This window comes from Nesoenas mayeri (assembly GCF_963082525.1).
Source record: "Nesoenas mayeri genome assembly, chromosome: 2".
NCBI lineage: Eukaryota > Metazoa > Chordata > Aves > Columbiformes > Columbidae > Nesoenas > Nesoenas mayeri.
In genome coordinates this window covers 102,652,110-102,679,891 of record NC_137543.1, presented here as the reverse complement: position 1 = coordinate 102,679,891, position 27,782 = coordinate 102,652,110, and the positions used below count along the sequence as shown (strand labels likewise).

General features: G+C 36.3%; 1 protein-coding gene across 1 annotated transcript in view; it reads left to right on the top strand.

Annotated features, from left to right (window-relative positions):
- Positions 1-27,782, top strand: part of SLC9A3 (solute carrier family 9 member A3) — a gene marked incomplete at both ends in the record, with an annotated part of 54,929 nt that overhangs the window by 9,525 nt on the left and 17,622 nt on the right. The window contains 5 exons of the mRNA XM_080339355.1: positions 18,277-18,579; positions 22,954-23,114; positions 25,193-25,271; positions 26,081-26,258; positions 27,136-27,356. Of these exons, the coding sequence (XP_080195481.1) occupies positions 18,277-18,579; positions 22,954-23,114; positions 25,193-25,271; positions 26,081-26,258; positions 27,136-27,356 (942 nt within the window). The remainder of the gene's footprint in view (positions 1-18,276; positions 18,580-22,953; positions 23,115-25,192; positions 25,272-26,080; positions 26,259-27,135; positions 27,357-27,782) is intronic.

Here is a 27,782-nt window from a genome sequence, read left to right as displayed (position 1 = left end):
GTTTCCCCATTTCTAATGGGATTTTTCTTGAGATGACTGCCTCTGTACCTCTGAAAAAAAGAACCTCAAAACAAACAAACAAACAAGCAAACAAATCTACAAAACCTGATCCAAGCCCTCATGCAAAACTATGCAGGTGGATATTCCATCATTACAGTTCTTTACTCTCCTAAAGAAGGGACAAGGAAATTTCCAAGTCCATGATAGTTATGACCGTGGCAGTCTCCTATCACTTCCTTATACAAACTTATTTTTTCCTATCTTAATTTCACCTCACAGAAGACTGTGTTAGCTCTGACTCTGAATAGAAGGATATTTAGACTATTGAACTTGTATTTCATCAAGGTATATTATTGGAGTGTAGAGGAAGATATTTTGAGCTCAGTTATCTGTTTAGATTAGTAGCCATGGATGATCATTAGTGGAGAATACTGTATTCTTTTTCTAAGTAGAAATATTTCATAAATACTGCATCTATTCTCATGTTTCTTTAATACTTACTACCATAGATGCCATGTGGAAAAGCAATCATAGGTATTTAAATAGGTAAAGAATTTACTTAAATTGCATGCACAGTCTTTCTAGTGTAACAAGCTGAATAAGATAGTCTAGACTTAAAAAAAGGGTTTATGTTGATCAGTGCACTGATCAATAATAAAAATGTAAGATAGAAAGTACTGTGAGAGAAAGGGCAGAAAGGAAGCTACAAATAAGAAGGCTATTACGTATGTTCCATAAAAATGGTGTAATTAAATTGTGAGGGAAAAAAGAAAAGCAGAAAGTATGTACATATTTACCTTGTGTCTAGTAAATAAATGTATTAATTAATTTCTTTTCTTAATTTCTGTTTTGTTATCATAAAAAAGATAAATATTTGACTACCATCAGAGGATTTCTGTTAATGTATCTTCCATTCATTGAATGGATTTTGTCATAAACTTCTACCTGACAGATTCTATCAATATGTCCATTAGTCATAAATTCTTACCATGAATTAGCAAGATAAGATTGTTTATACTTTGCTCTATAGAGCTTTGAGAGGATAACTTTTTCTCTTCGGCAAACTGTCCTCAGGGGTTCATCCAGTGGCTGTACATGTTATCCTGTCGAGTACAGTGTATCTTAGAGGATGTTGCCTTTTAGAGTTGTAAAAAGAACATGCATAGCAAGGCTCAGTTTTTTCCCCACTAGCAAGGCACTTCCTAGGCAAGATGACTAGTCAGCATCACTTTGTTCTCTTCAATGTTATGCTAAGTATTCCTTCAAAGCAGGGAGCCACCTTACTATCTACTCCAAATAATCCTATATATCTTCATTTTATCTGGGTTTTTTAAAGGTGGATTACAAATCTCACAGTTGATGCATTGTTGCTGATCTGTACATGATTATACCTAACGCGTTTAGAAAAAAACCCAAAACCCAACAAAACAACAGTATGTTGCAGCTATTCATAGCTGCAGAGTTTGAAGTGCTTTTCTGTTTTAGTATTTACCTTTTTTTTTTAAATTTACTTCTGTGTTCCATAGTCTCTTGTGCAGCAAAGTCTTATGATTCAAGACAAGAATGAAAGACAGGTTGTAAAACAAGGAAGGTGGTAGCTCACTCAGATCAGTTATCTAAGTGGTTGTGCAGCATCTGTAACATTACTTACACAGTAAAAGTGTCTGGAAAGAGAAGGCTGGTTTAATTAGTTTCTCCTTGATAACATTTAGAAAAAAGGTCTGTACTCTTTCAAAATTTTTATTACAAATAAAAAAATAACATGTCTACACATGAGTGTGATGATATGGCTTTGAAGTCAGTGAAAGATAAATGCTTCCCCCTCCCCCTGCTCAAGTTAATTCAATCAAGTTTCAGACATTCTCTCATCTGAGGATGAGGTTATTACACTTCATGAGTCAAAAAAAAGGTCATCACATTTATCACAGAGTTCAGAGGAGCAGCAGTTCATTAGTACATAATACATTATTCTTATTTGCAACCTGGTGTTCCCTAGCATTTCAGTAAGCAGAAGTACATCTTGGGTTTTTGTCTGGAATACTTGTAGTGAATAAAATGGTAATTAAGTGAAAAGATTTGAGCCCTTTGTTTTGAGACAAATCTATTCTTTTTGAGCATTCAATAAAGCATCTTAATTCTTCAGTTTTTCCTAATGAATACAACCTTACTAAAAACATAGTTTTCAAGGCATGTTCCCTTGAATAATGCTGTTTGGTGTTTGAAAGTATGAGGATGTGAAAACAGCAAGAGGAAGTATGAAGTTTCCTACTGTTTATTGTGATTTAGAAGTAAAGATTAAAACCAGTCCAAGATAAACTTGCTACTGTAGGTGGAAACTCAGCTTGTGTATGGGTACTGAAGCTCTTGTGTCAGGAAGGACACACTCAGAAGTGAGGATGGATGTTCTATTGCTATGTTTTCCTCTTACTGCCGGATGTAGCATGTGTTCTCTGATACATGCCGAAGGATCCCAATGTGTTGAAAGTCAGTAGAATCTTGTCTTTATGCCCTCATCTGATAAATGTTTTATGATTATAGTCAAGTGAAGTAGTACTACAGTCAATACTAGTGTTTGTGCTGTAGTGTCTAAAACACAGTATCTGTTCCTGAGGTTGAAAGAAGCCTGCTAAAGAGCCCCATACTTTGGGAACTGCTTATCAGTTCAGAATATGATGGAAGTACAAATAAACCATCAAGCAGATTCAGTTGTTGCCACACTAAACATTCACAACTGAAATGAAAATAGTAAAATATATCCTGTATATCATAAGATTACTTAGATGCTAGCGAACACGGCAGAAAGTGGAGAATCCATAGGTTTAAGGAAAATTCAGCTGAAACTTGGCTACCTGTTAATCTCCCTCTTTGTTTCCCTCTCTATCAGGACTAGCAGTATATTCATGTACAGGATTTCAAGAGATTAATGAAACAACCAAACAAACAAACAAACAATATTAGCAGACAATTATGAAATCTTGCTCTTTACAACACTTTTCAGCTTAGGACAAAAGCAGGACTAACCTTCCTGTATTTTTCATTTTATAGTTGATATAAGTCAGTGTCAGTTCTACTAGGTCTTTCTCTCAGGTTGATGATTTTCTGCTCTAGCTTTTTTTTTTTTTCTTCTTTTTTCCAGAATGTATCCTGACATTTACACACATATGAAGGTATTACAGAATTAAGTCCACATACATATTTTTTTCCATTATAAGCTTTTTCTTACTTATGATTTATCTGTGTGTAAATAATTTAACTCCCTTTATTGGATATGAGCCAGCAATGTTCATTCACAGCCCAGAAAGTCAACTGCATCCTGGGCTGCATCAAAAGGATCGTGTCCAGCAGTTTGAGGGAGGTGATTTTGCCCCTCAGATCTGGTAAGACCCCACCTGGAGTACTGTGTCCAGCTCTGGATCCCTCAGTACAGGAAAGGCATGGACCTGTTGGAGAGACTTCAGAGGAGGCCACAAAAATGACCAGAGTGATGGAACACCTCTCCTATAAAGGAAGGCTGAGAGAGTTGGGGTTGTTCAGCCTGGAGAAGGCTTTGGGGAGGCCTTATTGCAGCCTCTCGGTGTTTAAAGGAACCTATAAGAAGGGTGGGAACAGACTTTTTAGCAGGGCCTGTTGTGATAGGACAAGGGATAATGGTTTTAAACTAAAAGGCAATTTGGACTAAATATAAAGAAGAATTTTTTTTACAATGAGGGTGGTGGACCTGGTTGCCCAGATATGTGGTAGATGCCTCATCCCTGGAGACATGCAATGCCAGGCTGGACGGGGCTCTGAAAAACCTGATCTAGTTGAAGATGTCCCTGCTCATGGCAGGGGGGCTGGACTAGATGAGCTTTGAAGGTCCCTTCCAACCCAAACTATTCTGATTCTGTGTTTCTACTGAAGTTCAGTTCACATATATGTCGTAATAGAAGACATAAGAGTCACTACTGTGCTTATGCTAGGTATAATATTTGATTCATACTGAATTCCTACTGTTCGCCAAAAATGAATTTTTGCACAAATATTTTTAGGAATAAATACAAAATCTTTATCCCATGTCAGAAGGCATCTGACTGTATAAAGGACATTTTCCTATATAAAGCAAAGAATCCTATGTTGATAAAACTTTGTACTGTGTATCGTGTTTAGTCTATATATGTGACATTCTGGGTTCATAGAAACATAGAATACTAGGTTGGAAGGGACCTCAAGGGTTATTTGGTTTTTAGTTAGGAAGAGATTTGTGTCTGATTTCTACTTTCCTTTATTTTTTTTTTTTTTCTTGAAACAAGCATTCATCTTCAGTAACTAAAGTGTTTGAGTTGTGAGCTACTTCAAGTACAACTTCAGTCAGTTTGTTTTTTCCCCTCCTTTTTGCTTCTTCACTGTGGAAAATCAGTTTAAACTAATCTCCTTGTGAACTTCCTTTTGTACGTTAACCTTTCTTATTTTCCCTGTATATGCACTACAAAACACAAATACATAACTGAAAAAGCACCTTCCTACTCCATTTTGAAACACCACCAAACCTATTTTCCATGTTCTACATTTTGTAGTATAAGGACAATTCTTAAACTACTGTTCTTCCCGCTGTTATCATCATGTATTTCACCTCTCAAATGAGATAATGAAGGTATGAGAGTTAACGTATTACCTAGTCATAAAAGTTATAAGGACAAAAATCAAAGCTATGTTAAAGCACATTACATGATAGTGTCTCAGACCCATTTGCCAGAAAAATATAGAGTGATATAAATTAATCTCTTCTTAAATCTGTGGCAAAATAACACACGTACCTGGATTTCTGAGCAAAATTACTCCCTTTATGGGCAAGAATAAGTGCATTCAGTAAGGAAGCATTCAGTGAGGACGTCTTCTGCTCTCTATTGCCAAAGACAGAATCTCACAGACTTGATTGGTGAAAATGGTGCTTTCTTAACCTTCTGTGGAATGAACAGACAGTAGTGTGCAAGTATTATAAAATGAGAATTCTTGCCTATTTCTTTCCCACTTATCACCTCCCTCAGTTCCTCACCATCTTACTTCTGACTAGTACCACTGATGTCAAAAGAGCCATTGTGTCATTAGGTAAAACTCCACAAAGGAAATTGTATATGGAGAAATAGGTGGGTGACACCTGATTTTACCATCATTCAGATACAAAAAGTTTATATTTTCTTCTCTATTTCTTGACAAAATTTTGGAATCCCAAATCCTTCACTGAGGATTCTGGACAACTTATGGCAACAGAGAGTGTTTCTCTTAGAAGTGTTTCTAACTTTTTAATTAAAAATAATATCATATAGAAAATCTGAAATTACCAAATTCCTAGCACATGTAAACAACGTACCTGAGTTTCTGAGATGATGTACAAGAGCTGTAATCGATCACGAAACTCTTATCAAGCTGCTAGAGCCTTTCCTCCAATGTAAGACTCTGGCAAGATTTTGAAGCTTTGCAGAGTGCACAGTAATATTCACTTTCAGTGGAAACTAGTCAACTCTCAAATTAAGTTGTTTTCAGTTTTGAGCAAGAACTACTTGTCATCTGTGAGGTTTTTTTGTCGATGGGCATCAATGCTGAATTTGAGTACCATAATGCTTATCTAGTTTACTGCTGTAATCAGGAATATTTCCACTGTAATCCCATGTTATTCCAGTTGTATTGATTAAAATCTTGCCAAGGTGAAATGTAGGGGGCAGGAAGAAAAGCAATTTGCCAAGGTTTAAAAAGAGTTCTTTCCTAACCCATGACTTGGAGCAACCTTCATAACTATTCCCCCTAGCCCTTAGGCTTTAATTATGTCCCTCATGCCCTTCTTAACAGTCAGCCATCCTTACTGTGCCCTGCAAGAAGAGGTATTGGAGAAGAACAGGAAGTCCCTATAGTAAAAAGAAATTTTTAGAGTTTTAACCTACTATTGAGATTAGTTGAATTTTTATTTTTCATCTTATTTTTCTTCTTTGTACAGTGGAGCTGAACCAAGGAGATGAACTGGTTGTGTTTGTGTAAATGGCTTTGGTAATTCTTTATGCAGTTTATCACGACACCAGAACAACTGTTTCCATATATTGCTAGTAATACTTTTCTTTGCAGTTCTTTATCTGTATGAGCAAAAGCCAGAACATTTTCAAAGGCAGATCTTTGATTTAATTAATTTATTGTATTAAAGTGAGGGTCAAAAGGAAAATAATTTCTAAAATTCATAGTGTGAAATGAGTTAACTCAGCATTTCTTGGCATGTCTTTATTTAAGTCATTTCTCACCATTTTTTCTGGAAAATAGTCTGGTAGTTTAAAAATAAAAAAATTCTTTCACCCTCTTAATAAATTTCAGTGAATTTTTGATTATTTTTAATAGCTGGAGCAGTTGCAATGTATGTTGTTAATAGAAAGTAGATTAGTAGTAGATAGATAGTAGATAGTAGATTAGTAGTAGATTAGTAGTAGATAGTAGATTTTACCTTGTTTTTGTGCCCCAAAATGCTTTTTTAATTTCTACTGCAAAATTATCCAGATTTTTAGACCTCAGGCAATAATTTTAGTCACTACTACCTTAGTGATCAGATAATTACTGCTAATTCTACTTGCAATTATTGCTGACCCTTTCACACATAATGGAAGAGGTTATGACAGAAACATAGTATTTTTCTTCTTTTGTAAACAGAGTATCTCTGGTATGTAATACCCTTCAACTGTGCTTCTTTATATTTGTATTTGGTATGGCATATCATGTACTGTCAGCACCTTAAACATAGAAAACTCGTTGGAACCCTTAACTGAGTTCAGTCTGTGAGGAATATTAACTTGAGCAAGAAGGCAGTATTTCAAACTTAATTCTAACACCTTTGCATAGGAAATGAAGAAGTTTTACAAAACTTTTGCTGCCCTGTTTTATATCCTCTACCATACTTCAAGGTGGTTTTAGCATGTACTTTGCTCTCATTTTGAAATATTATTTTTGACTGTTCCCATTTTTCTTTCAGGGCCTTTCATTTCCATAAGGGCCAAATGGTACCACACTTGCATTGCAGTGGGACTGCTCCTTCAAATAAGAACTATTTGGCACAATTATGACAAACTGCACCTGGCTGTTTAAATTTCATTAGGTTCTAAGTACTTATAGAGGTAATAGTTGCTTACTCACACACTTCTTTGAATTTGACTTGGGGCTATCTTTTTACGTTATGGCCTATCAACTTGGAACCTTGACCTGTATGTTTGTTGGATTTTTAATTGCTAACATATTTTGTTAATTGTTTACCTACAAAGAACAGCGACCTAAAATCTCCTGTTTAATGATCCCATTACAATGCTGTATACTTTGTAAATGATGATCATTGCATATGTGACAAATAAAGAAAGCTTTATTGAGCTGGATAAAACCAAAGTCAAACCAGTTCATCTAAACAAATGAAATATGAAGGACTTTATTCCTTGCTTAGGAAAAATATGTCCAGGATTAAGTATGAATAATATTAGTAATCATGTTCATGTAGTACATTTTAAGACAGTATCCAAGGACCTATACCAAAAACGGCTTTTATGGCTTTTTATACAATACACATGTATTATATCTCTGAGTTTCTTCAGATATAAAATATCTCTGAGTTTTTCAATGAATCTTTAAATTATTGCTAGATTGGGTAAAAGCTTAAGATACTGATTAATAAAATAATTTAAGATTTATCTGAGTAATATTGCTTATACTAAATTTGTAAAAGCTTTTTCTTTACGGGTTTTGTACCACTTTTGTACAATTCAAAATGTCAAAATCAGTTCATAAGACTTGCAGAATACAATTGCTGAAAGGTCCATAGAACAGAATGTAAAGGACTATAAAATACGCTATCAGTCTCCTGACCAGGAAAAAAAACGGACCTCACTTTGTTGATAAAGATTAGAAAGACAAATACAAATAATAATTATCAGCTTCAGCCATGTCGAGTCTGCTCGAACACTTCCTGGACAGAATAGAAAAACAGTTCCCTAATGCTTTGAATTTTTACTTCAACCGAGCCACTCTTAGAACATAATGGAATTTTTTTTTTCTCCTTTGATTTAGGCCTGAATTCATCTGTTAATAAGATGGGGGTAGAACAGTTACTGATGGGTAAGGAAAGGACAAGACAAAGTATGAAACTGCAGGATGTTTATTTGTGGAAGTCACTAGAGTTTAGTTTTTGGACTGGTCTTAAACAGATTTTTTTTTTTTTTTTTTTTTTTTAGTTACTACTGCACAAATAGGTGAAGTATCCTACTGAAGGTTTCTGATGACAAACTTCCCTAAGCTTTATCAATATTCATGTTGATCCGGCTGTTGTACTAGCAAAAACATATAATCATGAGGACTAGGAGAAGGGATGAAACACAGTAATTCCAAGGGCAGTTTCACTCAGGGACCAGTGACAGGAATTTCTACATGAGGTTGTAAATGAAAAGCAGAGAGGTAGACACCTGCATGAAGTGAATACAAGATAACTGTGAGTCACCAATGTGGTAACAAATCCAGGATGTAGCTGAACGATAGATGATGATAATGCTGTTGGATCTGCTTCTACTGTGACTCATGCCAAATGCAACCTATATTGTCATGACTCTCAGTCCAAAAATGTGAACTCGGATTGAAATAGAGAGAACTGAAGACTGAAAATAAGTGGTTTAGTTTAGCAAGCAAAAAACAAGCAACAAAACCAGAATGTTTCTCTCTGTGTTTATATTGTAGGAAATGAAGGATTTAACATCAGGGGAAAAGAACTATTTAAGAAAATTGACATCACTTTCACAAAGGAAAATGGATATAAAATAGCTATGAACAAGTCCAAGCTAGAAATCAGAATCAAGTTTCTAACTACGTGATGAGAGGTGCTGGTGTGCCTTCACATAGGCTTAGCAAAAGTCTTCTGAAATGAAGATCATTAAATGTTGTGTTGTGATAATGAAGGGCTTGGCTACACAACCAAATAGTTCTTCTAGTTCTTATGGTCATAATTAAAATTCCTATATCCTCTGTGCAGACTACATAAACAACTGTAATTAGTTGAAAGATATGCCTAGAGCTATGCAGGCAAGAAATGCTGTGTTTGGTAATGTTGCAAGGGTAGAAAACTTGTGTGGTCAAGTCATGAAGGAGATCTTAAAAAAGAGATCTAGTACAACCAAGGTCAATGCACAGGGATGCAAAACTGGCATGTCATGTGAAAATAATTAGAATTTCAAGGATTGAGCAGAAAATGAAAGACAAATGAGTATAAAGAAGTCAAGTATAGCAAGTGCAGGAAGTTTATTAGAGACCTATTAGCTGGGCAGGACTGTTGAGAAGTAAAGGGAGCCATAACAAAATATAAGACAAATATAAATATGGGAAACTGCATTACAGGGAATTGAACCAAAAACCTTCCTATAATAGAAAAGTAGAGTAAGTAGGAAGTGGACTTGTCAGAAGAGCATACTCTTGAACAAATATGTGATATAGATAGCAATTAACACCAAATACTTAAGGGCAAGTAGCAAAACCTCTGAAGAAATTTGAGATTAAAGGTGTAAAGTCTAAAGAAAGTTACCCATGAAACAGAAGACAAGGTGACTGAAGAGTGGAAGACAGCCAACCTTCCTTTAAAAAAAAAAAAAAAAAAAGATTTGAACACTAATGGTCATTATTGTTAAGTAGTTTCCAACAACTGCAACATTTCTAAAGGAGTTTGTACGGTCTGTCTCCAGAACCGTTAAGAACCATTAGCATGGACCTGGTGATATGCGGAATGAAACTGACATACGTTTCCTTCAGCATTGTGAAAGGACCACAGGGAATGCTACAGCCAGCCAATAAAGATCAGGGATTATATGACACTGTTGGTAAACCAGGAGTTGGAAGTAATTTTAAAACTGTGATTATTCAGTTTATTTTTAGATGTTGGGGATGTCACAATATCTGGATCTCCTACATATACAGCTTAATGAGAAAAAAAATTGTCAATAAACTTTGAAAGGAGTTTGCAGACAAAAAGCAGGAAAAAATGGATAGAAAATAAACAGATCTCTCTGCCCCAGCATCTACACACAGTTCCTAAACCATGAATGCTTCAGGCTCTGCCCAGGAGCTTGCATAGAACATATCAAACATTTCTACAGCTGCTCTGTAACTGTATGGCAGATGGAGCTGGTGAATCTGAGGTATGATCCACTAACTGGCTGCAACTAATGCTTAGAGATATGAAGAAAGAGAGTGGCCAGGGATGCATGCCTTTCAGGGATGGTGGAACTAAAATGTTCCCTTCTTGAAAATATGTTTTAGACAGTGTGGCCATTCCCTATGTAGGTAGACCAACATAATAAGAATGCATTGGGACTTTCCAGACACTTTTGGACTGCATTACTGCCCAGATATGCTTGATCTATTTGGTTTGCAAACTGTTATTTGATCATACTTTGAACTATTATACAGGCAAGGTAAAGCAGATTTTTCCATTTGTACTAACTGAAAATATTTCAGATTTATGGTTTTTAAAAAATCGGGTAATAACATAAAGCTGCAGAAAGCACTACTGAAAACAAACAAACAAACAAACCCCCACCAAAACTGAAGCAATTTTTAAACAGAATTCCCCTTCTATAATGCTAAGGAGAACACAAACATCTAGATAAGATAAGAAACAAAAATTTCATGCTTCCCAGTCAGAGTTCAACTGCTGGAAGATGTTTAGAAGAAAGATTTCCCTTTGGGCAGAATGGTCTTTTCTGGAATTTATTCATGTCTTCTCTTAAGTAGCTTCTATGTTGTGACATTACAGGAACCTGATTAATACGGAGATACTTGGAGATACTATGGTTTGTATCTCTGTAAAGTAAATGTAAAGAATCATGCAGTAAAGTTTGCAGCATTTTGCTCTCACCTTGGGAAATGGCAAGGATTCTCATCAGTTACAGAGAATCAAGTCTTGGATCTCAAATTAGAAGCACACATGGCTTGATTTAGTATTATAACTTCATCTTTATAAATGACAATATAAATTCAAAACTGAAGAATAGACTAATAGCATACTATAAGTGCATATTTGACTCACTAGCAAAAATGCATATGATAGACCCCCACATCTGCCACTAGCCACGGCAGGAGGAGCTGAGAAACATTTCAAAATTCATGTATTTCATGGGAACTATGGAAATAAGTCTGAATAAAGAGGTAGAAAATCTTTTAATAATCTACATTATTTTGTGATTCCTTGGATTTTATCCAAAGATACATGGAAAAGAAGCTTCAGCAGAGAATTACTAGCATAATAATAAATCAGCTGTTGAATTTTTTGGATGACACGTTACATAGTGTGCACAGGCAGTAGATCTTGTGATTGACCGGGACAGTGGTATTATCTAAAAAAGAATATTTCAGTGTGTTCAGGGCGTTGGATTTTTCACTGCACTTTGTTCAGTTTCATCTAAGTTAATTCTTCATTACTCTAGGTGATTTTTACTGTAATATTGTTGATATGGCATATAACAATCATAGTAGTGATGACATACAGTATTATGTAGCAATTAACATAACACAGTTCAAATCATTGCCTATTCTCACCCAAAATCTAATCCCCTTGAGGTACACATCAGATTTCTCCATCCTTCTGCATTACCCTCCAATGCAGCCAGGTCCTTGAGCAAAAGCAATCTCATGGATGGGTTTGCCTTTGGCTGAGGCAGAGGTACCCCAGACTGTCTTCCCCAGCATAGTTTTTATGTAGACTGCAGGGACTTTATCCCCTTTTACAGTACATAAACATTTTGATTGGTCAGGTCAATTGGAAGGTCCCCTACTGTTAACTAACTAGGTGGCCTTTGCTAAATGTTTATCCTAACGTTTGAATGTCCCACCACACATAGCTCTCAGTGTAGTCTTTAACAGTCCACTGTATTGTTCGATTTTCCCAGATACTAGTGCACGATAAGGGATGTGAAATACCCACTCAATAACATGCTCTTTGAACCAATGTCTATGGGATTGTTTCAGAAACGAGTCCCATTGTTTGATTTAGTTCTTTCAGAGGTCCCATGTTGCCGTAAGACATGCTTTTCAAGGCCCAGGTGGTGGTGTGGAGCAGGGGATATGTTTCTAGCCACCTGGTGGTTGCTTCCACCATTGTAAGCACATAGTGCTTGCCTTGGCAGGTTTGTGGGAGTGTGATACAATCGATCTGCAGGCCTTCCCATATTTATATTTAAGACATCATCTGCCATACCTTTAGACACTTGGCTTGCTTGATCATAGAGCATGTTTCACACTCATGGATAATCTGTACAGTAGTGTCTATGGTCATGTCCATGCCTCAATCACACGCTCATCTATATGTTGCATCTCTCCCTTGATGGCCTGAGGTGGCATGGGCCCACCAAGCTGTGAATAATTCACCCTTATGTTGCCAGCTCAAATCCACCTGAGACACTTGAACCTTAGCAGCCCCATCCACTTGCTGGTTGTTTTGATATTCTTCAGTGGACCAACTTTTAGGCACATGAACATCTACTTTTACAACCATTTTTTCTACCTGGACAGCAACTTTTTGCCACAATGCATCAGCCCAGATTGGTTTGCCTCTACGCTGCCAGTTGTTCTGACATTGCTGTAACCAGCCCCACAGGGCATTCTCTACCATTCGTGAGTCAGTACAGAGACAGAGCACCCACCGCTTTTGTCAATCAGCAATGTCCAAAGCCAGCTGGATGGCCTTCACTTCTGCAAATTGGCTCAATTCACCTCCTTCAGCAGTTGCCACAATTTGTTGTATAGGACTCCATACAGCAGCTTTCTACCTCCAATGCTTTTCTACGATACGACAGGATCCATCATTGAACAGGGCATATCACTTCTGATTTTCTGAATCAATCTATGGCAAATGGAAGAGCTGTGTTTCCATCTCTGGGCCAGTCAATTCCAAGTGTACTGGATGCTCCTACAAGTGAAAGCAAATGGTGGCCTGCACTCTGCTGACAGAGGAATTGAGGAAAATACATTAGTAATGTCAGCTGTGGCATACCATTGAGCTGCCTTAGACTCTAGTTCATATTGCAGCTCTAGCATGTCCAGCACAGCAGCACTCAGTGATGGTGTGACTTCATTCAGGCCATGGTAGTCTACTGGTAGTCTCCAGTCTCCATTAGATTTTCACACTAGTCATACGGGACTATTAAAGGGTGAGCAAGGCTTTCTGATCACTTCTTGGCTCTCCAGTTGAAAAATCAGCTTCTGAATGGCAATCAGAGAGTCTTGCTCAGTGCAGTATCACTGCCAGTGCACTGTTGTGGTATCATTCAGCACCTGCTGTTCTTTGACCCTCAGCAACCCCACAACAGAAGAGTCCTCTGAGAGACCAGGTAAGGTGGACAGCTGTTTAATTTCCTCCATGTCTAGCGTATCTATACCAAAAGCCCAATGGTAGCTTTTTGGGTCCTTTTTGCCACTCATTCCCAGTCAGACTCACTTCTGTCTCCAATAAGGTTAGCTATTGGGATCTCCTGGTCATTTCAGAAATACAGATGGGTTCTGTGCCTTTACAGCTTGACGACATTAGGATACACTGTGCACCTGTGTCTACTAGAGCCTTGTACTCCAGTGGGTCTGATGTGCCAGACCATCAAATCCATACACTCCAGTAAACTTAGTTGCCCCTTTCCTCCACCTAGCTGGAGGCAGGGCCCCTCTAATCCTGGTCACGGTATTTGTTACTTGCTTCCTGTAAATATGAGGCAGAAGTCCTTTCATTAAGAGCAGAAATTAGATCAGCCCTTCTGCTCTGTCTGGGGAACTGCCTGCTGGAAACAGAAGCAGCAATTGTTCTGGATGAATCCTGTGTGATTGCTTTTCCTTGCAACTCACTTACTTTTGCCTCTGGGTTTGAGGTAGATTTTCTATCCCACCACATCATGTTCTTTCTGTGGTCACACAGGTAAAATCAAAGGGTGGTTCGGGGTGTGTACCCTCCATATCTCCTCTCTCTGTCACCAGGGTTGATCTCTGGGTCTTAAATAGTTGTTTAACCCTAAACAGGACATGAAACCATTAATGGAAATTACATCAGTCACTTGAGATAGTGTTGAAATGACCGTATAAATCCTGAAATTTAACAGTATATTAAATAAATACCCTCAGATTTTCATTTTTGCAGTGTTGTATTTTCAAAAGGTGGCAAATCTGTCTTGAATTGCTTATTTCATCTGGAAACAAAGCACAAGGTTCTAGAACTAAGTCATTGAATGTTTTGCTTGATAAGCAAAATTTAGTATTCATTAAAAAAAGGTGCTCTTAGAGATAATTTGGAAAGAACGATGGGAAAACCCTACTTCAAAAAACTTTCGTGTGTCTACAAATATTAAGTGACTTGTACATGAATTGTACATTATCTCTTATTTATTATTATTTTACTTATTGTTGCTATTTAATCAGTCGTTTCTAACTTTATTTCATTTAGTAAATGAGAAAAAGCTTATTTTGTTGAAGCACTTCTTGCGAAGAAGACTTAGATGGCCTTAGAAACAGATAGTTCACTGAATGCTGTAAATTCCACTGAAGAATTTAATCTAAGTTACTGTGTTTTTAAAGGATGATAAAAGACAACTTAGTTCTCAAGGTACATTTCTTTCTTTGAGTCAAAAGAAACTGGTTCCAGACATCAAATCATAGATTGCTAATTTGTTTTGTCTTTCTCATCAGATAAGTTAAATGTCGCAGTCTCTTTTCTTGGATCTCAAAGGAAGTGCCAGAAAAAAAAATTCGCAGGATGTTTATACTATGTAACTGTTTCTTAACTTTGTAGAAAGCTTCTAATTCAGTGATGCTCAGCTTGAATTTAAACACAGTTTACCCACTAATCAGTTCAACCCACTTTCAAGCCAGGTTTAGCGTGTGCTAGATGGAAGGCATACTTTTAACTTTCTCACTAATACTGTACCTAGACTTATGTAAATAAATTCTAAATAATAAATATTAAAATTTACAAATCACAAGATTGCCCTGTCCACTGATATATCTTTTATGCTGTTGACTGTCTACAATTTTTCTTTCTTTGCCTTTTCCATCTTCTCATTAGAATATATTAATGAACATTTCATTATTAACAGCAGTGAAAAGAAGATTATGAAATGAAGGTACTATCATTTTGCCAGTTTGTAACACACTTAGAATGTATTAGGGACATAACCTCAACATAATGAATTATAAAAAAAAAGAAAAAAAAAAAGAGTGAATTGGAATTAATCTGTCTCTATGAACTTCTATACATGTAATAACTACTCATATTCCACAGTCTTGATTGAATGTATTTTATGCACATACCCAGAAAAAAAAAAATCAATCATTGTACGTGCTAACATGAACTCAAACATTGATCTAAGTTTCAATTACTTCTTAGTCTAAAGCCATTTCATTGAATTTCATCAGTTGTGTTATTTCCCTTTTACATATATTTCTATGATTATAGACATTAGGATTCTGCTAACTGTATTGTGTACTATCTGCCTGCAGAGTTAGCTAGTCCGTTACCTTAATACAAATACTCATTAAATTTATTGTTCAGATTTTGCTTGGGCAATATAAAAAAGATAGTTTTTAGAGCCCCATTTCATGTAATAACTTTCCTGCCCACAGCCTGCATTGCCAAACTAACAGATTAGAAGTCTTTTTTGCTGATAATATTAAAATCTGGTACAGATTATCAGATCAGTCAATTGGAGTTAAAGGCAACACAGAAAGATATGATGTAGTTGATTCATTTGGAACATGTGACTTCTAGAAGACAGTGTTTTAACCAAAATCATGTTGGCTTCCCAATGCCCACTGGAAGAAACTGCTTTTGGTTGGCAAAGGTGAGAATCCTACAGACTATGAATTTTTATCTGGACATGTTTGTGGTTTTTTTTTTTTCCAAATGTCTAGATTTGAAAATTCTTCACAGGTTTATTTTTATTTTTTTTTTAACTTTAACTTCTTGTCATCGTGGCTTATCTGCAAACTCAAGAGTAGGAAAAACAGACTTGGGTTAGTAAGCCTAGCTCAGCAAAATTCATTTTAAGGGACAAGTAGATAATCCCTACTCTGTTGGGTGATAAATTAGTTGATAATTCACTGCCTGGAAATCCAAGGAATCAAGAATGACCAGTAGGAAAGACTTTTGAGAGGTTAAACATATATACATGGAATAGTAGCTAGTTTGTTTTCCTTCATTTTTATGTTTGTTTTTTGTTGTGGTGGTGTTTTGGTTTGATTTGTATTTTTGGTTGTTTGGTTGGTTGGTTTGGTTTGGTTTGGTTTGGTTGGGTGGGTTTTTGTTTGTTTGTTTTTAAAAAATTATTTTAAAGAGAGGAAACTAGCTGAGAAGAAACAGGGTTTGTTTCTGTGAATTGTTATTCAGCTACTGATTACATGGCACAGATGCCACGTAGAACTGATATGGTTTAGCTGGCTTCACTGAATGCAGTTTGCTTTCATGTGTGATTGCTATTGTATTAATCCCACTCCAAAGCTGTGTTCTAATGTGGCTTAGTTTTCAAGTTTTGTCTACATTCATACTCACTGTTGGTATAGGCAGGCCGTTGTCATTTTTTGTTTCATGTTTTCTACTCTGATGAGCCCATGGAGGTTATACAGCTAGTAGAAACCATCTTATTGTGGGGCTACTATAATGCTGGGTGATGCTTCTAACATTGCCTGTGTAGATGCAGCCAAGATGAAGAGAAGCAGTTCAGGAATGGGGCCCTTAAAACACACTAAAAGGTGACTAGTTAATGTTTGACTACAACAAATACTTGGCTGAGAGGAAAAATAATGGTCTTTCAGTAAAGTAACCTGGTCTGAAATATCTACATAATCATAAGAAAAATTCCTCCATTATACCTTAAAAGGCTGGAATTCTTAATGATGATTTCTTGTCCAAACCACTTTTGAGCTAACATGCATTAGCATTGTAAAAGCTTCAACACAGTCCTAGAATGATGCTCAAACCAGGAGAAACTTGGTGGCTTTCAGTGGAATTTTCTTCCTAAAGTGAAATTCACATTTTCAACACAAAGCTATAGAAGTAAAATCCCATTTATTAAGTCAGTATCACAGAGTTCCAGGGTTCAGACCATCTGGGACACATTAATATTTAAGATAAACTAAAGGAAAAGCTCACAGAAATCCTGAGAAAGTCAATTAGCACACCTGTGCTTCTCTGTTATCAAACAACTTTGCCACATCCCCCTTTTTCATGTTACATCTTTCTTTGTAGACTAGACTTGTCTCAGCTTTTTTTTCTTTTATCCATGCACTATAAATATATGTTACCAAAAATATTTGCACTCTTACTTGTGTTTCTGTCATCTTTAACAGTCTATTTTTTCTTTCTTGGCCCTGCCATCTTTCTGTCTCTTTAGATTCACTCATGACACTGTAATTTTCTCTCTTTCTAATTAGTGTCTAGTTTAATAGTCTTACCACACCACATTATTACAGTTTTCTACAATAGATACCAAATCCTGTTCATATTTTGTAATAACTTTGACATACTACTGTAAAATGCAGATTTTATGACACTGTTTATACAAAAGAAAGTAGCCTGTTGCAGAAATATTTCCCACAAATATAGCAATGTATGAAGAAGGCAGCACTGAAGCCCCTATTACTCCAGAATGCCTCTGATTTAACTGAAATCCTTACTAGGGAGATTTTGAGGAAGAGGCCCAAAAGAAATCTCCCATTATATCAGCTATATTCTACTCCTGCTGCAGGCTATATTGTCATGTAATATTAATAATTAGTTCTTATTTCAGCATTCTTCTCCCATTCTCCAGTAAACTTGCTAGTACGCTGATCATTTTTATAGAAAAATGTTGAGAAGTCAGACGTGTATATTTAGATACAGAAATAAATCATAAAGACAAACATTTCCAGCACTTCTACCATTTATTTTTAGTCTTGCACTTACTGCTTTGTACAGAACACCATTTTTCCGTAAACAGATCTTGTATGGAGACAATTGAAGACAATCCAATAAAGAAAATAAATTTCATGAAATATTGGTTTCATATAAATTGAAATATACCAGATAAAATCTGGAAATTAACCTTTTTAGTTTATTTCATCAGTGTCTGGGTTCTGACACTGTCTGTATCCCATGCATTCCATGCATGCTTTTGGCTCTAATAACAATGGAAGTAGGAAGTTTGCGTAAAGTCAAAATTGCCAGCTAACAACAGTTGTCGCTCAAATTGTTTCTCCATTGCATTTCTGACAAACTGTTTTCTTCTTTCTTTGCAGTTTTCCATTTGTCTCACAAAGTCACTCGAGTGGTTCCAGAGAGCGCTCTGCTGATCGTTCTTGGGATTTTTCTTGGTGGCATTGTATGGGCAGCAGACCACATTGCCTCCTTCACCCTTACACCAACAGTATTTTTCTTCTACCTGCTGCCCCCCATTGTTTTGGATGCTGGATATTTCATGCCAAACAGACTATTCTTTGGAAATCTGGGTACCATCCTCTTGTACGCTGTAATTGGAACAGTCTGGAATGCTGCTACAACTGGTTTGTCTCTGTATGGTGTCTACCGGACAGGAATAATGGGTAAGTTTGATTTGTGAAATTCAGCTGTTGCACGGGTGATACTTTACAACTTAGCAACTCTTTTCAGCAGAAATACCCAATTTTAACTGGAGCAATTTGTAATATTTTTACCCAATTTAAGAATTATCTGAGAAATCATCTCTGAAGCAAGCACAGAAGGGACTTGAACCTATGTCTCATATTTCCCTACTCTAAATGTGTGTGTACATTCTAAGGATGATGGACATCTCGACAAAAACACACTTTGAAAGGCTTTTTTCTTTCTGTTGTGATAGAAACCGTCAAAGTTACTGTGAAATGGAGCAGTCTTCCTTCAGTCAGCTTTAATATTAAGTAGGCAATGGTTGCTGAGTGGTGTGCATGACAACTCTGTTGTGTCTTCTGAGGCTGGAAATCGTAACTAAAGACTTACAGAGCCAAGTAGTACCTGTAACATGCACTCTGACTTAATTGAACTACAACATAAGGTCACAGGGCCGCTAGACGAGGCGCAGATCTGAAATTCTTAATCTCCTCAGCACGTGTGGAATGCACATAACTATGTACTGCCAACTGATAAACAATAATTCACTTTGTATGTGGATTGCATGTGTTTTGAAACAGGCATCCTACCTACGCTTTTTTAATGTCTGTACTGAAGAAGTCCACGAGCCCTCCTAGGACAAAATTCTCCTAGATTAGTAAGTCCTAGAAAGTACTTAAAGGGCATGTTTGAATGTTGCTGGGAGCATAGATGTAGCATACTGCTGTGCCTGTGCACTCTGCCCATCAGTGCTCGGCAACCGATGCAGAGATCCTGGACTGAGCAAGTAGCTCCAAGACTGCAAGGTGTATGTCATGTTCTACAAAAGGCTCAACAGCTAGCAATGGGGCTGTTCTCTAACCACCATGGTACAAAATCAACTTAGAGCAATTTATGATAGATTTCAGTTCAGATAAAGAGAGCTTCAAATATCAGAAGTTGCAGATGTTGCAGAGAACATTTTTTATGAAGAATTAAACTATTAGATTATTATTACAGAAGACAACATAGTAGAGTTTTCCAGCCTCAAAACTTGTCCCCATTGTCCAGCGCAGGGAAGCAGCAGAAATTTGGGGTGGGTTCTTTGAAAATGAGCATAAGATTAGGATATCTGTTCCATCCATTTTAGGGGAAGCCTGTCTTGTCCTTATTTGAAAATCCCAGTCTGGAAGAACTAGACCACAGACTTGTTCATATGAGATTCATCTTATGTAACTGCAGATGTTTGCAATATAGACATCTATAATAGATTTACCTTACATGTTAGATATTTACTTTACTATAACTCACATTTTATAAGCAACAACTTTTCTTTAGGAGATACAAAGCTCAGATGCAGACATTACTGGCTTTTATGGGTAGGTAAGATGTTCTATGTGCTTTCAGCCTGTAGGCACAACATATTGGATCCACAATTTCACATTTGCTATTACTACAGGTTTTTCAGGAACTAAAAAGATGACAAAAGGCTATTGCTATTGCAACAGATCAGACAAAGATTTTCTTCTTTAAATATCCACGCTGCTTGGAACAATTTAAAAATATGACCAAAAATACGTTATTAACTAATCAAACTTTGTGAAAAGCCTTGCTATTGTTACTTACTTGCTGAAGATAAGAGAATGCTGCACTACTCAACTTCTAGAATAGGTCATAGCAGCCTCTGGTTGAAGTTCTATGGCACTTTTTTTTCCCTACCTCACTTTTTCTACAATTTAAATGAATAATGCTGAAATAATGTCATTAAAATATAGGAATGTATATCCACTACAGACTAAGATGAACTAAAACCAATTATTTCCAACTTTGCCATTGAATGGCCCTGTAATACTGTCCATCGATATGAGAGGGCATAATCCAAATTGGATTATATAGATTTCCTATGTAAATAAACATAAAACCAACTCTATGTTTGCCTTCAGTATTCTTATAGATACTATAATTTGCAGAGGAAAAAGAGAGAGAATGATAACAACAAAGAAATTCTTCTTTAGAAGTGAAATTAAAAAATCAGCACCTTAACTATTAACTAAGAGCCATACCAGTCTGCTTTCACAGAACAGGAAGAGGTTACCTAATCCTAAATCTTTCTGGCTGATTGTACCTGTCTCTTCACCATCTGCTGGAGAATTTACACATCTAGCACTTCTCTATGGAATAATTGTGGGTTGTGACTAGTGCTTAGAAAAGTTTTTTCCTGTGCAGTCTGGGTCATAACAACAACATGCTCAGTATGTGCAGAAATCTTAAAACTGGCCCAGAGAACTTAACTTGTTCAGGTGCCACTGCTGGCAGCTAGTAACTCCAGACTCTGGTGAGCTGTAGGAATCACTTTGAAATAACTTGAATCATTAGTATAAAACAAAGTCTCATTTAGAAACTCCATGCTTCTTGACACTGCTTTGTAGGAATCATAGATGTGTCCTAACCTTTCTATAAATATTTGCTCACTAGCTTTGCAAATCTTCGAAGAATGTGCCAATGATTGTAATTGGTAACACATAAAAAAGATAAGCAATCTCAGTGAGACAATTTATTTTAATACCTTATGTTCCATTGTACCTTGATATCTGATAGTTATTGTCATTGGCTTGTGCCTTCCTTAAGCATGGCAGAGAACGACAACATTTTATGGAACCATTACTTAGATTCAAGTTCAAGGCTGTTCTCAGAATTTTTGGCACAGACTTCAGCTCACAGCTTTAACCCCTCTCTTACTCTAAAATGTATAGATTTTGTCCTCATTCACAGCACAATATGTCCATGAGTGAACAAGACTATTTCTCTTTTGGAAAATATTAGTTATGTGACTGTGTGAACGATCAATTTCTGTTTTCAGGGCCTTACTAAGGTCCCTATAAACTGCATGGAAACATTGTAGATGCTCTGATTGACAGACAGCAGCTAAGAGAATATGTACTTCTGCAGCTCCCCCAGATTATTGGCCACTGTTGCATACAAGAGGGTGTTGTCTACACCTGTCTCTGCCCATGTGAAGTGTCCTCTTTAGTAAATATGCCCGTGCCATTTTGTATCAAAAATATTTGAAATCTAGTTTCTGTTTCAATTGCTTTCCAAGCACTAAACATTCTGAATTTGAAATAGTATATTGTAAGAGTTCTTGCTAGAGGAGTGGCCATGTTTTTCTAGAAGTACTTTACAGACAACCTTGATCCTTTGGCTGTGGCTACTGACTGTCATGGACTCACACTTCCAAACAATTTAATTGGATGGGTTTCTGCCTCACCTGTAGAAACCATGCCAACTGTCTATTAATTTTGGGCGTGGGCCTCTACACCCTGTTCTAATGAATGAACTCTCAATTTAATCACTCTTTGTTCTTCCTCAAATAATTTGGGGTTTCATCACATGTTGAAGAACCTTGCTTCCTCCTCCATCCCTTAATGAACAGAAATTGAATTTTCCTGTCATCTACCATTTCAAAAATCTATTTCCCAGAAAAAATTACTGGGATACCACTCCTGATTGCATGAAGAGGATAAATTTTGCAAGATATTTAAGAATCTGAGCAAAGTGATCTTGTGGGTCTACCTTTTCTGTTACTTTGAAAACTATAGTGATGCTTGTCTCAGTCTGTTTGCATAACTGAACAAAATAACCTTAATGACTAAAAGAATATTAAAAAAAAAAAAAAAGTACTGGGTAATTTTTTCACCAGAGTTTTGTAGTTGCAAAACTTTTGAAATCATTGCCAAAATTCCTAAGGGGCTACAGCACAAACATTTTAGTTCTTCATCTGTTTTTATGGCCTACTTGCAGATAATCCAACTGTGGCTTCATGAATCATAATTTGGGAATAAAAGGCTTAACTGAACCTACCAATGAATGTCTACTTCAATAAGGAGGCCACAAGTGGTACTGAACTGCACTGAGTGCAGTTAAGCCCCACTGAACAACCAAGAGTCAAATCTGGCCTGTGGCATGAAGTATTTTTGAGTGTTTACTTCAGGAGTAATGGTATATTCCTTTCACCATCTTGTGATTTTTCAGTTGTTTTGAGATAATTTACTCAAGTTATATAAACTATACCACACACAAATACAAAGCCAGTTTAGATCTAGACATACTTATCTCAAGGGCCTTGCCATAAGAACAAGACTGTACTGCTTCCAGAATCAACTTTGATCTCCATGGGCCAACTATGGATTCAACAAGCCTTCTAGGATACAAAGTGACACAGTGAAGAACTTGTTAAGTAGATTCTATGCCATGCTTTCCAGTCTTACAATCCCTATTTTCAAGAGTTTTGCGTTACTTGTAATATCTCAGTCTGTCATTACTGTATGTAGTACAGAGCTGACTCCGCTTATACTTTGCTTTGTTTTCTGAAGGTCACCTGAATACTGGACTGCTGGACTTCCTCCTGTTTGGCAGCTTAATTGCCGCTGTGGATCCTGTAGCTGTTCTGGCAGTGTTTGAAGAAGTCCATGTCAACGAAGTTCTATTCATCATTGTTTTTGGAGAGTCACTTCTGAATGATGCTGTAACTGTGGTAAGTAAATTATATATCGCAAAGTCACCCAGACACTAGAGGGTTTCTTCTGAAGTGTATTTTCCCCTTAAATTAAATGCTATATCATCTGCGTGTATCTAGTCACAGGGTAGTATAGCATAGCTCATGGTGTTCTCTGTCTTGCTTACGAACACTGTATTACAAAGATTAAATGCTTGAGCATGAAAGCTATCTGGAGCCCATAAGTCACATAAAAATATACAGCCCTTGCTTGGATGAACATAAAAACATTTAAAATGCACATATACTTTTCTGCATATTTCCATTATGCCCATAACTTATATGCATACCTCAAATATATAGGCAGAGAGAGAATACTCACCAAACTGTGTATGTCTGTTTCCTCTCTTTTACTTCAATCAGCTGTTTATCAAACAGATATATAACAAAGACAATTTGGGAAAAAAATGTGGGACATTTCTGATTTGGTTTCTTTTTTTTGCTAACATGTTAATTTCTGTGTGTTTGTGGTTTTTTTGACTTGTTTTCATTTAGAAAGAAAGAAAAGGAAAATGTAATAGACTTTAACAGACTTAAAACAATCCAAATTTTCTGCTGATTTTTTATTTTGACAGAAATACTTATTCTTTTCACACAAATTTTTTCTCAGAATAAAATAAATAATTTTGTGGTATAGTGCTAGTGGACAGGGACCGGGAAGTCTTATGGCAGAAAGATGCTATATGACTGAATTGCTATAGAGCTTCAATTAGCTTCAAATCACCACCTATTGCTACTCCTGCATATCTCCAAAGGAGGGTAAGACATGTCCATCAGGCTCAGTTACTTAATTTATTGCAACCAAGGCAGCAAAGCACTACAAAGTCACTGGCAGCAGCCTAACTCTTATATGAGTTTGAAAATGCCATTTAGGGCCTCCAGAGAAACCTAATTGCTTTATGTATCAGTCTCATTAGTACTTCTGGGGTACTATCCAAAAAAAAAAAAATTAAAATAAACCCTTGCTAAACTCAAGTATTAACATCTCTGCCTTTCAGAAGGAAAAGAGTTTTTTGTTACTGTGAAATCAATACAAGCACTCACTCTATAAATAAAAACAAGTTTGATTGTTCGTTGAAGAAAATCCGTAAGAGAAGAGTAAGCATGATCAAGAGTCAGAAAGCACAGCCTATGAGAAAATTTGAAACAACTGGAGTTCTTAATTTGAAAAAGGAAAGACTGGAGGACAGAAGAAAGTGGATGATGTAGCATTCTTTAAATGTAAATATGTAAAAATCTGCTGTTACAGACAAAATAACCTGTATGCCATGACTGGGGTAAATATAATAAGAAGGTTAGCTGCCACAGGGGAAGCTGAGAAAGCCATAGTGGAGTTCTCCATCAGTGTAGCAACTATTAACAGATTAGACAGGCATGTGTCAAGAATAATGCTTATAGAAACCTCCTTAGGCAGGGATATGACTAAGCTGAATCCTTTACTTTCAGCACTATCATTGTTAGTCAATTATTTTAATAGCTTTAGTACAATTATTAAAGTTTTTTCTCTTTTATGTTCAACTTATTTTACATATGTTCAACCTATTGCAATCTAATATCTTATTACTGGCATCTTATTATTATCTTATTAAGCATCTTATTACCTTATACAGACAATTTTAAAAATCTGCCAAATACTTGGATTTTAGAGCGAAAAGTGCTTTAGAGAAAACATCTAGATGTCACAAAGCTGTTTATAGACAGAAATCATATTGAAATAAGAGATGGAAAGTTTTAGTGCTTTGGGGTTTTTGTTTTGTTGTGGTTTTTTGTTTTGTTGTTGTTGGGCTTTTTGTTTGGTTGGTTTGTTGTTGTTGTTGTAAATGTTGTGTTTGGGGTCTTTTGTTGGTTTGGTTTGGTTTTTGTTTCTTCTTGCTCCTTGCATTTTTTGCATTCTGGAAAAAAAAAAAAAAATCTGCAAAATCTTCTCCCTCCTTCCACACAGAACTTCCCTCAGACACACATAATTTCAGGATTCATAATGTTGGGGCAAACAATGACATTATTTTAATAGGCTTAATTCAGGAGTAAATATTAAGTTAATCTGCTTTTCTTTTCAGGTGCTGTACAATGTGTTCGAAACTTTTGTTAAAATAGGTCCAGAGAATGTGACGGGAATTGAATGTGTCAAAGGCATAGGTGCGTAGAATTTAATTCCATACCACATCATTTATGTATATATGCAGACTTTTGAACAAAATACTATTATTACGCTATCAGTAACTGCTGCTTTTCACCCCTTCCCCTTGTCACTCATCTTCCCACACTCCTGTGGTATAGATTAATTTCTTAATAAAATAAAATGTATTTGGGATACACCATCAGATTTGTTTTCTTCTAAGAAGATGCAACAGATGTGGAGCTCAGTTGTTAGGACCATCCAAATTGACAGCTATACATATTTCATTTGTATTTTGTAACTTGTCCTCATTTTCAGCCAATGCTCTTCCTGCATTCCAGAGAAACAGAGATTGCATACAGGCATTCTCACTGCTTATCACTGAGTGCTATTAAGTAAAACTTGCCAGTAACACTCAAGAAATGTCATTTGCCAAAAAATTTACTCAATATTTCCCATTCCAAGCACAACATGATACTACATTATCTTATAAACCAATGTTTTAACAAGTGACTTTTGCATATTCTCTAATATGCTTTTGGAAAAGCATTTGTTTACAGAATGTGGGAAAAAAATCAGTCAAAGAAATGTAGTGGGCTTCAAACAAGCCTAAAATGGTGAGGCTTAACAGAAAGTAACCTTGTTTCTTCTACACAATGCTGCATTCCTATGCCAAGTGCTCAAACACAATTAATGTTGTTGCATTTTAGAAATAATTTTTTATATGTCCTCGAAATTTTTCTCTGATTTGCTGGCCAAATAATAGAAGAGAACTAGTTGAAACCATTATACTTCTACTGTTTAAGCTGTGTTTGGTTTTGTTTTTCAGTGTCATTCTTTGTGGTGAGCCTGGGTGGGACACTGGTTGGCATTTTCTTTGCATTCCTGCTCTCGTTGGTCAGTCGTTTCACCAAGCATGTGAGAATCATTGAACCTGGATTTGTGTTTATCGTTGCCTACCTGTCCTACCTCACAGCAGAGATGCTTTCTCTTTCTGCTATCCTTGCGTAAGTCTATTTTTATTACTGCCTGTGAAGGGCCTAGAAGGGAATAAGTATTTTGAAAACACTGAGAGGGTCTAACTTATGCATGACAGCTATAGAATATGACACTCATGAAGCTTATGCTGAATATTACTATCTTTACACTGCAGTAGACTACAGTTTGCAAATACTGTCATTCAGCCTTGAAAAGGAATACAAGTTTTCCGGTATCTGCAGTGCAACAGGAGAATTTCCTTTGCAAAATACAGATTTGACTCTTTCCTCTTTGTGATTAATCATACGTCAATAACTAACAGTTGTTCATTTGTATTGACATCTTTACCTGTAATTTGTAATTAAAATGATGTTTTTCTAAGACATTATGTGAATGTCCATTATTTGCTGCTGTCTTGATTGGCCTGTTAAGGTTTGCCTAAATCTTGCTTGTTTTGTCTTGAGCACTTCTGTGCTCTTTCTTCTTTTAGTATCCATTGATTACGGGCATACCTTCTCAATTTTGCATGTCATGTTTGTGGATGTTACAGTGGCCATATTCAAGATCTGAAAATCTTACTTCAAACAGATCATTACTTTAAGATTATGTCTAATGTAAACAAGATTTAAATTTTTTCATGAAAGGCAGCATGGTAATCTGAAGAGAATTAAGGTCTGTTATGATCTAATGAAATGCTATTTTCTCACCTCCTGGGGTCACCTCAGGATGAATGTTTGAGATATGCTTTTTACCTAGATTAGACTCAGCAATGGCTCCTAGGTGTATTTTTTCTTAGGAATTAATGCTGGGGTTTCATAAGTACATGACAGATAGATAGAAATAATATTAAATGTTACAACAAATATTTTCAGAACAATTACTTCTTTTTATTTTTTTTTTCCCTAGGATAACTTTCTGTGGCATCTGCTGTCAGAAATATGTAAAGGCTAATATATCTGAACAATCTTCTACAACTGTAAGATATACCATGAAAATGATGGCCAGTGGAGCAGAAACTATTATCTTCATGTTCCTGGGAATTTCAGCTGTAAATCCAGCAATCTGGACTTGGAATACAGCTTTTATTCTATTGACTCTGGTCTTCATCTCAGTATATAGAGTTATTGGTAAGGACACGATCTTCTTCCCGTCCTTGCATTGTATTGCTGATGCTTCTGGAGAAGCTTGTTTAAATCATTCAATTTATTTTTGTTGAATTTATGGTTGGTTTTGGGTTAGGAGGGTGGATCTCCACAGTAAGATTCATCACATGCTGAAAATATAATAGAATTTCACTTTTGATTACATATGAGGATATCACTAGCCCTGCGGTTAACATGAATGGCTTAAGGAGAGAAGCCAGAGAGTGGTAGTCAATGGTGCGGAGTCTAGTTGGAGGCCAGTATCTAGTGAAGTGCCTCAGGGGTCAGTACTGGGGCCAATATTATTCAATATATTCATTAACGATTTAGATGAGGGAATAGAGTGTACTATCAGCAAGTTTGCTGATGACACTAAGCTGGGAGGAGTGGCTGACATGCCAGAAGGCTGTG